Source organism: Athene noctua, chromosome 9 (assembly GCF_965140245.1).
Source record: "Athene noctua chromosome 9, bAthNoc1.hap1.1, whole genome shotgun sequence".
NCBI lineage: Eukaryota > Metazoa > Chordata > Aves > Strigiformes > Strigidae > Athene > Athene noctua.
Window position 1 is genome coordinate 16736687 of NC_134045.1, and position 16197 is coordinate 16752883.

A 16197-nucleotide genomic window follows, 5' to 3' on the forward strand; every position below is an offset into this window, starting at 1 on the left:
CTGCATTCATGCCACCTTAGCACTACTCAAATATTTAACTTGTAAAGCCACTTAACCTAGTGTTGGGATGATTAATGCTTTTCTTAAAGCTTTAACTCTTACAATTACATGAAAATATTCATAAACAAAACCAATTTTTAATCCTAATTTTCAAGACCCTTACAATTCAAGAAAAAGAAGACTGAAAACGTGAACTGAATAGATTCAAAATCTGTAAGGTAAACAAAAGCAACTTCATATTTATTATTTTTAATCTGACATAACTAAAGATACTAACTAAAGAGCTGAAGTGGTTGTTGTCTTCCCTTTCCTGTATATGTCACTTAGTGCCCTACCTTTGCCGTGCACTGCTGTGTACCAACACAAGCATTAACAGGACCCACACGGCAAATAAGAATTAGGCAGTATTGCTGCTAAATGCATAACATGGTACAGGACTGTTAGATGCTTAACTTTATAATCATGCATTAAATTTGACAAAGCAGTAACATTTAAAGATATAGTCCAATAATTTTGTCTAGCATCGTTAAATAAATTTTAAAAACTATCAAATTCTGCAAATGCAGTATTTTCAAGTCTGCTAGGCAGAGAAGCTGAATTCTTCCAAAGGTATCTCATTTATTTTTACCCTTTCTCTTTCACTCTTGATCTAAACCGCATTATAATAATAAGCAGGCTGAATTACTGATGAGCTGTTGGCTGCTGCAGAGGAAGCTGTGTTTCCAGCAGATTATCTAAAATACAAGAAGACAAGAAAGGTACTAAAAAGAAAGTGAATGAAGAGCAGGTGATCTCAAGTTTGCTGTCTCTGCCGTGTTCTAAGTTCCTTTCCCAGTGCTCACTGGGCTCTAGGCCAAACTACTTCAGCAAGCTAAGCAGAAACTATTCACTTTTTATTGTTGTTAGGTTAGTTTTCTGCCAATTTATCAAATGGAAACGGGTTAGCACAGGGTACAACAAGAGCCAGAGCCAATGAAAGGGAAGGGGCAGGAATGCACATTACTAGGGACTGGGATAGAGATCACAGTCAGATTAGCTCAGGCGACTGTGATTACACAGTCTGAAACTAGTTACACATTGGTGGTAGCGTTATTTGAAGCGTCTAGCCCCTGCTCATCCATTTTTCTATAACATCTTTTTTCCAATTTTTTGGAAAGGAATTTTTTATATGTCTGCATGGAGAAATGAATCAAAGAACATATATGATGTAAAAATAACCTCACTCCAAAACTGCTAATTTTCCAACTCCCCAAGTAGAAGTAATCAAAAAACCCAGCCATACTAGTACAGAAGACCCAAATTATGGGCCTGGCCTTATTAACTTAAGCTAATCCTGCCATCCGAATAAAACTCTATTTAGCTATGGCCTGAAAAGAAGCAAAGAAGTCCAAATGAGTCCTGGAAATGTGAGACAGAGAACAAATTTAAAGAAAACACTCTTGAACAAAGTGCTGGTGGAAAAATATTTGCAATTATGAGCCCAAGCTTTTTCACATTTATAAAGGCTGTATAAGAGCTGTTTCTCTGTATACAACAAACAGTACTTGTCACAGAAACACTAAGCTTTTCCATCAACTTCTTCTCCATCACTACTTCCTAAATTGACCTCCTGCTCAGATCAAAAGGGTATTATTAAAAAGATCCAATTTCTAAAGAGAAATTGTGAGCTAGTATTTCTGTTGAACCAAGAAGTTGGTCTGAAATCCAACACTTATCCTTGAAAAAAACGGCCAATGCAAGTAAGTAAAATATCAAACAAGAGTTAGCTCAGAAGAAGAAAAAACATAACATGCAGGGGTGGATGATTTGTAACTGATATCTCTTTGGATCAGCAAATGTGCAGTGTCCTAGCTGCAACAGAAGCAGACATATATGTAAAAAAAAAAATATTAATGTGGAACAGCAACTTTAATGACAAAAACTGGATGTTTTGACAAAAAAGAAAGGGCAGGCCAAGAGAGCTCTTGCCAAGGCAGACCTTACAAACAGAGATTATCAGTAACAAGGATTTAAGAAGCTTAAAAATTGCTCAGAGAAATCAGAGGGTCATAGACCACAGTGAAAGTCAGACATCTGAAGGTGAAATTGGGCTAAGGGATGTCTGTAAGAGAGGACATAGTCTTATTACAGTTTTCTATGTTTATAATCTCCAGAAAACCAAAGAGAAATCAGATAGTCTTAGACAAACAATACAAATTTCCAGTACCCTTTTTAGAGTGAAACATTTCTGAGGAGCCCTCGTTGTCCTACATTCATAGCAGCCCTAATAAGTAGCTCAGAAAAATAACAGAACGATGGAGTTTCTAGCAGCCAACTTGCATGAGACAGTTTCTACAGCACTTTAGATCCTATCCCCAGAAAAGACATTGAATAATCCAGACACAGAACCCAAGTCCTTGAAATCAGCTTGCAGGCAGGCATTAATGTGAGTGGTTAGAAGCCACGAGGAGAGGGATAGGAGTAATTCAGTTTGAACTGGCAGAAGTGCCACACAATTAATGACTCAAGAAAATCCATGTATCGGCAAAAACTTCAAGGATTATTTATAAATTGAGTAACACAGCAGTTCAGCAAAATCTGGGCTAGGGGAGCAACAAAAGGAAGCAAAAATCTCCAGAAGCCTTTGGAGTTTGTTCCAGGCCTTTATCTTTCCTTGAAGCACTGTACCAGGAGAGTAAGGAGCTTCTGGAGAGAGAGGGAAGCTGTTCACCATAACCCATACAGATATACAGAGCTCAATAAAATGTTTCACTGAAGGTGACCTCAATTTGGTTCATCCAACTATAAAAGTTTAAAAAGGGATCATTTTTTTTAAAAGAGGCAATAGACAATAAAAATTAAATTCTGGTACTTAGGAGAAAATATTCTGTTTGTCACGGGAAGACAAGCAGGGAACATACATCTGTTAAAATCTGAAGGGATGCATGTATTCTTAGAAGGTTCAAATTATGTTTAAATTAATCTTGTATGAAAGCCAAAGCTATCACTATCCAGTTGATCCAGCTTCTAATGAAAGCTTCTTTTGGCCTGTTGCTGCAGAATTTCTTACAGGTGTGTATAGAGAAGAACAGAATTCTTTACAGAATGTAGGACAATGAGGGAGACTGAAGGTAAGGGAATGCAACAAGACAACACTAAACTCAGGAAGCTCCCCCAGTCTGAAACTAATTTGACCAGAAAACAGGAGCACTTCCTATATAAATATCTGAAGTCATCAGTCAACTTCAGAACATAAACAAGGTCCACTTCTATTCCTAGCTCAGCTAATTCCTTAGCACTAATCTTAGCACATGAAAAGAACGAGAATTCAGATAAAAGCTATCCAAAATGGGAAACAAAAAGGCCTTTAGAAATGCCTGGCATTTAGACAGTCAAATGTCTGAGCCAAAACTGTTAGTCAGTTATTCAAAACAAAATGTTTGCATTTTCCTCAGAACAGACATATAATAGGGAGAATTACTTTGACTCCTATTGTGTAGGCATATTTAACAGAAACAAAAGCAGCCCAACCATATCTGTACTGAACAACACAGTATTCTTACAGAGTTATCCAAGGTAATACAAACGTGTTACCCTAGTTCTCCACATCAGTTAATACGTATCACGCTTTTGATGATTTTGCATTCCATTGTGTACTATAGTTACCTCTCCTTCTAAGAGAGCAGGAGAATCATGTAACAAGTCTGATTCTACTTCTAGAGCACGGTATTCTTATTAAAATTACATAAAATTTATCACGATTACAAACTTATCTTTGCAGTTGTGGGGGGTCAATCAGCCATTCTGTAAAATATTTTGACACATATTTGTCACAAAAGCACACTACTGGTATTACTACAAGCTCTTGGTCCGAACCGGAGGCAAGACTACAGCTATGTTTTTGTGGATAGTTCTCCACGCCCTGTTCTTTTTTCTGTTTTCCTTTGGATTATGCGGAGGAGAAAAACAGTATAAAGGCAGTGAACAGTTTAAGGGAGAGACTTACACTTCACATTTAACTTATTTTAAAAATATTATTTCATTATCTGTTGAAAGTTAGTACTTGAAAATACAACTAAGAGCAGATGTCATTTTAACTGTGGCAAGATAAACTGGACTCACAGTCCTTCTAACTTGCACCACCTTTTCCAAGTTACACAGTTCACTGAGAATATTGGCATGTAGCATCTCTAGTTATTCCTACTAGGTTTTGAAATAATAATTTCTCTTATTGTGTATAGACATATACCTCTCCTCCTATGGTAAGCAGTCCAGGAGAATCAAGCTTCCGTTTCTTCCGGGGACCGATAGCTGCCAGTGCAGTTAGATTGGCATCCCTCTGCCTCATTTGTGCAAGTTCTTGTTGCTGCATCTGTTAGAGAGAGAAACCCTGTTTAGTTTTTATTCTGTTGTCATTTCAAAGAGTTATTCTCAGACCTGCAAGTATGAGGTGGAAGTCACACATGAGCAACCCCTAACAGTACTTTTTAGCAACTCAAGCATGCAGCCTTGCAGTAGAGTAAAAATGAAGATACAGAAGTTCTCCTGACTTTCCACAGATTTCTGCTTCCAAACAACTCAACTGTTTTTGAAAACTCCATCCTTATCCTTGAAGATTGCCTTTGCCAGTTAAGTACTAAGTACACATCTCCAGTTTAAGATTGACATGAAGAGTGTAAATACCAATTCAAATACTCAAAAAATAAACTCAAACATTTTCTTTCATCTCAGATTTACTTTGAAATTCAAATATATTTGATATTTGCTTAAAAAAAATCATATATAAATTAATAAAACACTTCTATGTAAATGTTAGCAGAAGTTAATGCTGACACAAAAACCCTACAAACTGAATTTATAACTTCTTTCTGGGATTATGATTTAGGTAACCAACACATTTGACTGGTCTGAGGATAAGAAAGCAACCTGCCAGCTGCATTATGTAACAATGTAGCATGCTACAGAAAATAAGAGAAAATACTCTGGCCACCATTATAAACTGTACAATCCTTTTAGAGATTAAATGATAGAAGATGTATTCCCATGAACAACAGTACTTTAATAAATATTCCAACTATCAATACTACACAAGAATAATTGATTAGGTAATACAGCATATTATTTTAATCAGATAAAAACATTCATAGCTCTTAGTAATCATTCTTATTAATTTCAAAACTTTGGGTTTGTAAAATCCTTCCATAAATCCAGGGGAGGTATTTGTTCTCTAATCCCATCGATGTCATACTAGTTCCCACTTCAACAGAAATGCGCAGACCACTACCCTCAAGAAATTCAGCAGTGGTAATAAAAACATTGCATGATACAGGCAGAATTCTTCATTAAAATAAAACTGAACTGACAAGTGTAGATAGAAGTGTCTCAGCCATTACTTACATGTGAGCTGCATATACAAGTGGGGCCTCAACTATCTTGGCCAATGTTAAAAGGAAAGGAGAGTTAAACAAAAAAGTACCAATGTATGGTATCTTTTCTCCATTCACTTCTGCCTACAAAAAGCAGGTCTGCTTAATGCATCCTATTTAGTGCATTTTTCAGGTTTATTCATTTAGCAATGCAACGCACTTCCACGTATGTCAGAAGAAGCAGACTCGGTACATTTAGTTTGAAAGCCCATTTTTAACATTTTTATGCTATGTATTTTGCAACTTCAGTGATTATCATAACTTCAATATAACATTATCTACAAATACACGTCTCATCAACAGGCTAAAACAATTTCCTCAATACAAAAAAGAAATGTGGAAAAATATCTAAATAATAGTGCAAAGGTCTATACATACTTCTCTTTGCCAACTCATATTAGGTTTTTAGCTCAAATATCTTTGGCTCTCTTCCAGATTAAATGCCAGTTAGACAGACCTGCCCGCTTACCCTTTCAAGGTAGATAGCAACAGTGGTGAGCTCTAATCATTTACAAAGGTCATGATCGGAAGCTAGCCCGTAAGCAGTCATTTAAAATTCGATTGATCCCTATTTGTAGTCAGGGAAAGAAAATGGACATTTCAGCTGTATTGTAATTATGAGGCTTCAAGGCAACTGTAAATAGATGTGCAAATCCAGATACTGGCAAATACCTTAGAGAAGAAATTATTACTATAGTATAACATATATCCAGGAAAGGTTGAAGATAAAACTGCGTATAAAAAAAGATCAATCATCTCTTTGCTAATTTGCCATGCTTGCCAGCCTATAAGGGTTATCACAATTATCAGAAGTCTGATGAATATTTAAGCAAGGGCCAACTGGCTTAGAGTGATCTCAGACGAAGTTGTAAAGTGGATGGCTTCACAGAATAAGAAATTTTGCACTGGAGTAATCCACAATGGGACAAACCCTGCCCTCACTTCAAAACTGCAAAGTGTCTGGTGCTGTTTTACCAAGAAAGCATGGAATAGCTTCAAGAGTCTGCAGAAGGGTTTGCACTCATTTATTCCTCAGGTTCTTTGCCCTTTCTTTTTTATTCAGTGAGAAAGGCAAAATAGTTCTTGATATCACAGGCTAATTTTTGACAAATATGTTAGCCTAGCACTGACTGTCCAAACAAATGCACAAGATTTTCGACAACCTATAATTTAGCACATGACAGGAAACCTGGCTCAGCAGATGAAGCCAAAGGAGCTGGGCTCTGTCCTACTGACATTGGGGGAACACCAGCAAGACCTTTCCTTTCACTTCCCTGTGCCTCTCACTCTGCTTCACATAGTTTGTCTATTTAGGCTGTAAACTCTCCAGATGTGGATCCTCCTCCAGTCCATGCCTTACTTATAATCCAGCCCCAGTGGGACTAATAGACACTACTTTAATACAAATAAGGAATATGCTGCCAGGTACAAAAACTCCCGACAAAAACACAATACAGTTTCTGATATTGGTTTTACAGTACACACCTTGGTATACTACAATAGAGAAGAACAACCTTCTTATGTAAACCTTGATGAATGTTGGTCAAAAAACATCAAATACATCAAACGCAGACGCATCAGCGGTAAGATCACAGTATCCTGATGTTTTATAAAATAAGGGCTGAAGTGCTGAAATACTTGACAGATACTATATTATACAAACTCTCATAATTCTTTTAAAAATTAATTATCACTGGTGATTTTTTTTTCCAAAGCTTATCTGAAGGCAGAGGATCATAAAATTACATTTAAAAATAATCAGAAGAATTATGATCCTGATACCGATTACCAACAGAGTCCTTTATCTTGCAGTGGTTAGTGTACTCCAGTTGGCTTAAGTGAACATCTTTGCACACTCACTATTAACTATCAATTTGCTTACAATAAAACTCCTTTGTAGTTTATGGATACTTACTAGCAAGACACTTAACAAGATTCCTAGATGTTATTTAACATCCTGAAGCAGACTAACCACCACTGCTGGCTTTTTAATATCCCCATTCCAACATTCTCTTCTTTGCATCTCCAAATCACATACTTTTGTTTTTTCATACCCTGCATCAGATTATCTGTACCAGTGTCTTTATTACTCACCATCTGACTCTTCATCAAAAATGTTATCCCCAACTGTAATCTTTGTTTAGAAAAAAAAAAAAAAGGCAGTATCTTGGCTTCAGTTCAAAAGAAGGGGACACTATATCTTTCATAAAGATATTTACACATGCAACGTGTCTGCTAACATTTGATTCAACGAGAGCTTTTAAAAATTAATGCCATGGAGATATGAGCTATTTTTAATAGTCATAAACCTGATCTTGCAAGAAGCTTAGGAATAGCCACACAGCTTTGTGGGAGTTGTGTAATCAACATAGATTTAATTACTCTGCTTTAGTGTCAACAGAGATTACTTTTAAGACATACTTCTTGTACCATCAGATGCCAAATGCACAACCCTGACCACAAGAGACACGTCTCCCCAGAACACTCTGAAACTGTATTCTCTACAAGTGGAAATGACTTTGTAACCAGTTTTGCATATACAGTTCCAAAGGAATCACCCTCTAAGAATAACATGAAAATAACACTAAGAATAACATGAAAGAAATGTTCTGAAATTACTCTTAAAAGTACCTGTGAAACTAAAGCTACATAAGCTTCTTACTTTACCTGATCAAATATATTTTAAAGTAACAAAGCAGCCTGTTATTACAAATTAGTTTATCTTCTAATTAAGCCAGTTAATTTCTGGACATTTAAATAAATGAAGCACCTGTTAATATCTATACATCCTGATAAAATAAATAAATTTCCTGTTAATTAACATGACTTAGCAGAAATTAATCTAACTCACTGCATCAACCACGAAGACGCAACCATTTGATAGCTGCATTCATTCACATTCTCATTTTCATCCTGGACTGCTGATGTAATATCATTCTTTAAGTTGCCTTCAGCAATATTAATATGGATATATTTATCAACAGCATATTAAAATTTCATTTTTAATCACCCTAATCAATAACAATTAACTTTTTTGAAAGTCAAAATATTTATCTAACCCACAAATATTCCTATACATTATACAAGAAAAATGCATACAAATGAGATGCTGTTCCTTGCTCTTTATCTGATCCCAATTTATTTTTAGCATGCCATTTTATCACTGAGAGGTATTTAATTACTTAATGACAACTTTAACATAGAGATCCCTTTGATGAAAAGTACAGTGTAAGAATTAAGCACAAATATTATTTCACGTAATGAAATTTTCTTCTTTGTGATGGTGGCATAACATTAAAATTACTGAAAGAACACTACTACTTTAATAAAGTAAAGCTAACAATAGAGGTTCTAAAATTTTAGTTTTCCTTAGATCATTATTTGTTATGATACATTTAGGTATTTCAGAAAGAAGTGCCACGAGCCATATGCCACAAGGAAGACAGCCATATGTCTATCTGAAGTATCAACATTAGATCTTAAAATCTAGATTTAATAACTTCCAAAAACCAAGAATGCACTTACTCATGGCATGCTTTGTAAATAATTATGCAACAGAAATTAAGCATTTACTCTAAGTCTTTTCCACTTCAAGCCTTTTCTAACTACAAGTCATTGTGAGAACAGTCACTGATACTAACAAATAAATATACGGTGTGAATATATGTTCAGTGAATTTTTTTTCTTCTTGGATTTCTTCTTCCATCAGTAGTTGTGGCACTCCACACAACTGGAAAAAAACACTTGTTTCACAAATGAATATGGTTTCATTTTCAAGATTTCTCTAAGAACTAAATCCCCCATCCATTACTCTAACTAGTAGTACAATAACCACAGAGAAGAGTGAAGACTGTTTTCCACGTTTTTACAAGATCAACTAAACCAAGAGTAAATTCAAGGAAGTGATGGCTAAAGGAATAAATTCAAGATTTCTTGAAGGTATGAATTTGGTCTGGAAAGACAACTGTAAAACAAATGCTGAATACTTGGTATGAACACCTACAGGTCTCAAGTCAAACACCTTCTCCAATGCATAAAACTAAATGGCCTATCAGTGGCTGTAACCTGGACTGTCAAGAGAGGATTCTTCCTCTGCAGTGAGCACAAAAGTCTGTTAACATAAGCTATGCAAACATCCCAGTGCATCTCACTTGCTCACCTAAATCCACAGGAAAATGCAATGTCAAACAACAAATTAGGCACTGCACTATTCATCAGAAGGACAGGAGTTGTTCAAAACCATAAGCAAAAGGAATCTTGGAAAGAAGGCGAACTGTGCTCCAAATGGAGGGCAAAACCTAAGCAAACTGAAATTAGTTTTGTTTAAAGCAGAGATGTAGATGAAATATGGGCCTGAGCTGTAGCTGCTAAGGACTGCACTAAGAGAAATTTCCTTCAGTATGATCAGAAAGTAAAGATGACTGGAACGCTTAACAATTCAAGTCTACATATAAATATCTTCTAAAATAGGAGGGAGAAGAGGGAGTGGCAACACATGAGAGAGAAAGGTCAAGGAAGCATTTCTCTACCTACAGGCAGAAATTGGATGGGTTTGGCCTGGAAGGAAAATAACCCGGTGACAGAGAGAGACAGAGATGATTGTGAAGACAAAGAAGAATAAAGAGCTTGAGGAAGTAGTCAAGTATGTTTAAATACTGTCAATATAGGATTTGATAAGGGAACAGAAGCTGAGTTGTGAGAGTAAGTTTCTGTAGTCACAGGAACTCAGCCCACAAAGACCTAGATTTTGGCTACTTGCAATTCCCAACACAGCTCAGAAATACCACCTAAGAAGAAAAGAGAAGAGGCTAACAGCACAACAGAAACTATCAATATTGACAGGCAGTAAACTGCAATCAAGAATGAAGACAGCCAGGAATGAACACCGAACAGGAAATTGGCAACAGAGAACGCTAAATAGCAGAAATGTTTGATGAAAGCAAGATCATATAAACAATGATTTAAACATTGATTTCTAGCCAATAGGCATCAGTGGAGATCCCTCCTAATTCTGTTTGCGACGGATGGTTTAATTCCTGATAACAGGGTCATATGCTGTGCAAAGCTTGTCTTAATTGATGGTTCTGCAACATGTATCTATCAGTCTCAGACAGTGATTACACCCTGTGGAAAAACATCTTCTTTTCTGAGGAGAGCCTGAAATGTGGAAACATTACACATGTCCTAAGATGTCCACAATAGAAGGTGCAATTAAAAAAATGAAACTCATTAAAAATGCTGGCAGTAACCGCAACAAGTCCAGGACAATGATCAAGAAGGATCAGTACATCAGTGAACTTCAGAGAGCGTCTTGAAAAACAGATAATGTCTTCAGAATGCCCATGCTCTGCTCCTGCCTCTTTTTTTTATTACCGAAGTCTCTAAAGGTCAGCAGAACTCCCACAAAAATAGCATGCTGGCTCATGAGAAACTGCTCCAAAGTAGCTAAAGTTTAGAAGTGTCACTGCAATAATGCAATACCAGAGCAGTTTTGCATGTGTAATAGCAAATCATACACTGAACACATTCTGTGAATTGTAAACCATCCACAACTCTGCCAAATTATACCTAATTTTCTTCAGTATAAAGCTGGACGCTACTTCTCCACAAGTGTTCTCCCACAACTCAGTAAAAGCTCCAGTTATCACTTGCAATGGCTGCACACATATTTGAAACAGATCAAGATTTTACTTTACTGAAAAAGGGATGTGTATGTTGGGTTTTTCTTTTTTCTTTTTTTTTTTTTTTCCTCCTTTCCCACACACTTTTAACAACAGTCAACAATTATGGCATAGTGTTTGAAATAAATCACCCTGGGCAAAGACTAAGCCAGGAACATTTCAGCCCCCAAGATGAATATTTCTCAAAATAACGAGCATCTGAATACAGTTCTGGAACCTTAACTGGGGTACTTTTGACCAAGTGTCTTTCCTACAAAAGACATTTGTGTTTATTAAATCTAATTTCATTATGTTTTAGAAATTTACTCAAATTTTCCATTAACATTTCCCTTATTACTTTCAACACAATGTATGTCAAACTTCTGATACAGAAAATGCCAGGTGCATCCTGCCTTTCCTTTTTATTTTTCCCTGAAAAAAAGCTTTAAGTGTAACTTTCTCCAGTCATGTACATTAGCTAGTTAAATGTGATTTTAAAAATAATTATCATTAACACTACAATTTTATCTCCTTACTACTCAAGACCACATACTGTCTGAACTGATTCATATATATATTCATACTCATAGGTTTAATTTTCTTGAAAGTCTCCTAAAAAGCTTACTCATAGCTTACAATTAAAAGTCAAATGCATGAAGAATTTTGAGAGTGATTTTTAAAAGCCCTGTAATTTTTCAGTATACTTTGTCTCTAGTACTATTTTATTCCCCAAATAGTTTGAAGTTCTTATCCCACTAGTCCCTTTAATCAACTGATGCTTTTTATGGGTACCTATGAACTTCTTTTTGTTATTTCTGTATATTCTTGGTTTGTTGCCTTTTTGATTCTTCAGATACAACGCACTATTTTAGTTTAACTTAAAACCATTTATTTGTGCAACTGTCCAACTATCTCTTAAGCTACATATTCCCATCTATAGCAATACCAGGTATAATAAGTACTTTTATTTAGAACAATATCCCTCAAATTCCTCTGAAAGAGTTCTACAACAACGGGGGGTTTTGACTTTCCAGTTACCTTAATTATTACATTTCTTCATTACTTAAAATCTGTTACTGGAGCTCCAGCACATTTTGTCTTGTTTTGGTTATATTATTCCTCAAACAACTTATCTCCAGTAGCTCCAGTCCCAGACTCTTCTATACTAAGCTGGCCACATCCCTATTTTAAGTCCTGATACTTGTTAGATCCCATAATGGTGTTCGGTAGATTTGCTGAGGCAAAAGCTCGGTAGAAGTTTGGTAGATCTGCTGAGTCATTTGAGCAAAGGGTCTGAGGCACAGACAACTGCCAGGATCAGCATTACTAGGGCTGGCAACTTTTTGAGACGCCAGTAAGTTACTTGGAGTAAGATCTAAAAAAGTTCTGAAAAAATTTCCCTAAGATCTGTTAGTTTATTTTTTGTTATTAGTCTTAATTTTATTATGGAGCAATGCAACAATGGACAATTACAAATCTTCACAACCTGTTCTTCAGCGGAAGTGAGACATACTCATACAGTATAAATATGACTGGTAAGAATACCAGTCAAAAAGCTTGATGCCTTACTCAAAGGCTCCTGAATTCACGTGCACAGGACAGAGGAATATGCTCACTCTTGGAACACTGGTGAAAAAGACTAGTTTTCCCAGGCTCTTTGTTAATCTAAGTGAGGGTTTTACTAACCTCCCAAGATTTCTAGGATGTTCTCCTTTCTCCTTGAAGTGAGACACAATATGAGGGCTCTGAAACTGATGCTTTAATGAAGATTAGGGAATATAAAATTCAGTGAAAACCTGTATGAATGATGGTTCTGTCTAGAGTTATGGACTAGAGTTACAAAGAGCAGCTTTAGTTAGGGAGGTCTGATAAAAACACTGGAATAACGGGAGCTAACTCAACTAAGAGAAGAGAGGAAATAGACTTTGCTGTTTGTTTTTTTTTTTTTTAAATCATGCACTGGAAATTATGAGGGTCAGATGAACCTCACAACCAAGCTTTCTATTAGCTCCCCACGCTTGCAGCTGGAATGCATGCAGTAACTCCCAGAGGCTATGCTGCCCACTGTAACACAGTGTTAAAAGCTCGTACTAGAACATGAATCCACTGCTCTATTTTTCAGATGGTGAAGTATCTCTGAAATAAACATTTTTAAAAACATCCTTTAAAGAATATTTCATTGTGTCAGAGTAATACAACAGCTACTTAGTGAAAACTTTCCATGGACACTACAACTTTGCATAAGTACTATGAGACCCGAACCAAGAATTTTATTGATGTGATGTTCTTCATGCATCACAAGTTTCAATAGCACAGCATGGCCTTTTGTTACTTTTCTTTCTATTCCATCTCTAGCATACACTGGTACACTAGAACTGTACCAAAAACATGGGGAAAGTATGTTTTTGGTTAGTATATCATTGGAGTCAACAGAAGACTGAAGTACGTAGGAAGATCTCAGCTTTGTGTAATGAAGAACGACAGTATGTCATACCATAAAATTTCAAGTCAGCCTGAAACATTTTTCCCATTTTTTTCAAAATAAATATTTCTATTTTTTGGCAAAATTTTTCTGCTTATATGCCATTACCACAAAATTTCTGAATAGCAGAAATTTTAAGTGCATTTAAAATACTAGTTAATCAGAAATTCTGATAAGAGGCTTTAGTAACTAGATTATTCCAAAAGAAAATGCCCAGATTTTGATACCAGTCCTCTAGCATTCTTATGGGAAATCTGCATCTTGAAACTGCCAGGCTCATTTGAGGAAATGAGGCAAATGTAGCAATCTACTAAAAATCATTTGGCTGTAATAAGTAATTTTAATCAAATAGTTAGAGCAAATGGCATTGAAGTTAATTTCTGAAGTGTCATAAACAGATGGGAAATGTGTAGTGTAGAGACTGGTTGTGCACTTTTAACGCAATATCCTTTTTTGCAGTCTGGATTGTGGTTTGATCAAGTCTAAGTGACATGACAAAAACAATTTTAATCTATTCTGAAACTATATTCAACTAAGAATACACAATATAGCAAGTATGCTACTCTCTTCAAAAGTGAGATTTGAGGCAGAGCGGTATCGGGAACAAAAATAGCCAGACGCCCACCTTCTTCTCCCCCTTAAAAGTTGTGGGGGTAGTGCTGGGGGTTCACTTGCAAAATGGAAGTTCCACTGGGGATGCAAAACAAGCTTGAAATTTAAATAATCTACATCTTTCCTATTTTAGATTTAACTATAGCAAAACCGCTACCACTCGTTTCTTCTACAGATCAAGGGAACAACATACCACAGTGTGAGGACAAAATATTTCAAGCAATTTTTCATACACTGACAAGTAGTAAATTAGGGAATCTTGTAAGTACAATACAGTAGTCATCCCCTTCTATTGATCACATATAATTTACATCTTACAAAGATGTGAATTCTTGCATTCTCACTCCACAAGGAAAATCTCAATGATTTATTCATTTTAAATAAAAAATAGAAGGTAGATGAGAAGAATTACTTCACAGGCTGTAGCTTTCTCAGGGCACTAGTGCTAGGCTCTTCTTTCGCACTGCCCGAAGGGCCTTTGTGTGCAAGTCCCTCTAATTAACAAGGTGAATCATGCAGCAGTTCCCTAATTAGTGAACATGACAAGCCAATGGAAACAAGCAGACAGACCTGGCGTACAGATATGGTCAACAAAAGGCACAGCAACACACCATTAAAAAAATGCATATTTCATGTAAATAAAATACAGAAAGAGAACTAGCATAATACCTAATTTTCCTTTTCATGTTTTATGCTTATTCCTCATTTATTGCAGATATAAATAACGACACAATAAATCAAGGTTTCCAACCGCAAGTCACACCACCTCTCCAAAATCAAAGAGTAGTTATCCTACATGAATAAGCATCTGCTTAAGGGGTGTTATTTGTTTTCTCTCTTGTTTTTCTGCTTTAAAGAACTGCAGTTGCATTAAGCTTAGCACTTTAAGAATTCCTTAATTAATTCTATTCAAAATTATTTTTCCTGAAATCCTTTTTCACCAATAGATGAAATGAGTGCAATAGTTGCACTACTATTATTGCATTATAAAAATGCCTACATACCCGATATGTAATAATTTCTAACTTTTGTATAAGGATAAATAAATTAATAATAAAAGTGAATAATCAAAGAATCAGATTTGCATTAAAAAGGAAATAAGATGATCTAAAATGTACCTCCTCACATTCATCTTTTCAAATAAAATATTTTAAATCTTTCACTCTTCCTTCTTCTTTTCCCCCAAATACTCTTTCCCTCCCCAAAACAACACGAGGGTTCAATTTATTTTCAATTTATTGAAAATTGAAGATCTTAACGATCCTTTAAAATATCAGAAGTCTAAAATGTGCATCACCAACAGCAGAATATATTTTTTTCACAGAAAAAATCCACTATATTCTTTGCTCTCTATTTCTTGGCACATTACAAGTGAGAAAATCTACAGATTATCCCCTCATTACAGGTTCCTCTCGCTCACAATCTTGAAAACACCTATTTCTGACTTTCCTCTTATAATTGGGTGAAATTTCCTTATGTTCTAAAATTGATGTTCAAAATACTGATATCTAAAAACCCCTCACTTTTCTGACTACTCCAGTTCTAAAAATATGGGACTAAAATGCTGGCCCCTAAGTAATAATGGTTCTACATGTCTTTAAAGGGGGCTTTTTGGCTATAAATTCAAAGAATATTTAATGATATTCTATTATAGAGCTGACTGTTTCAAAGCAGTTTTAAATTCAGTGGGAAAATTCACAATAAATACTATCAGTGATCATGAGCAGAAAGCTAAAATCATTATAAGCTATTTTCTGTGTTAATTTTTTTTTTTCCCTCTTAGTATATGTGAACTTCCCTTAACTTAGATCCCACTCAACATAACATAGGACAGTGCGGAACAGCTTTAAACACAGGCTGAAAAGTATCCTCTTTTAACATCAAGGCACAATGGATAATCTGCTAACAACTGAACTATGATCTGCCATATGCACAGAGGAAGTATTCAGCAAACAACCTGTCACAAATGCTTATTGTTTCAGTAACCAACTCACCAAAGGACTTCGCTTTATAAAATATATTACAAACTCTGGCATAC

At 35.7% G+C, this 16197-nt stretch overlaps 1 protein-coding gene across 1 annotated transcript in view; it reads right to left on the reverse strand.

Annotated features, from left to right (window-relative positions):
• LOC141963652 (transcription initiation factor TFIID subunit 4-like) overlaps window positions 1–16197 on the reverse strand; it is a 148148-nt gene that overhangs the window by 40772 nt on the left and 91179 nt on the right. Inside the window, exon 14 of the mRNA XM_074913192.1 lies at window positions 4229–4351. Within this exon, the coding sequence (XP_074769293.1) occupies window positions 4229–4351 (123 nt within the window). The remainder of the gene's footprint in view (window positions 1–4228; window positions 4352–16197) is intronic.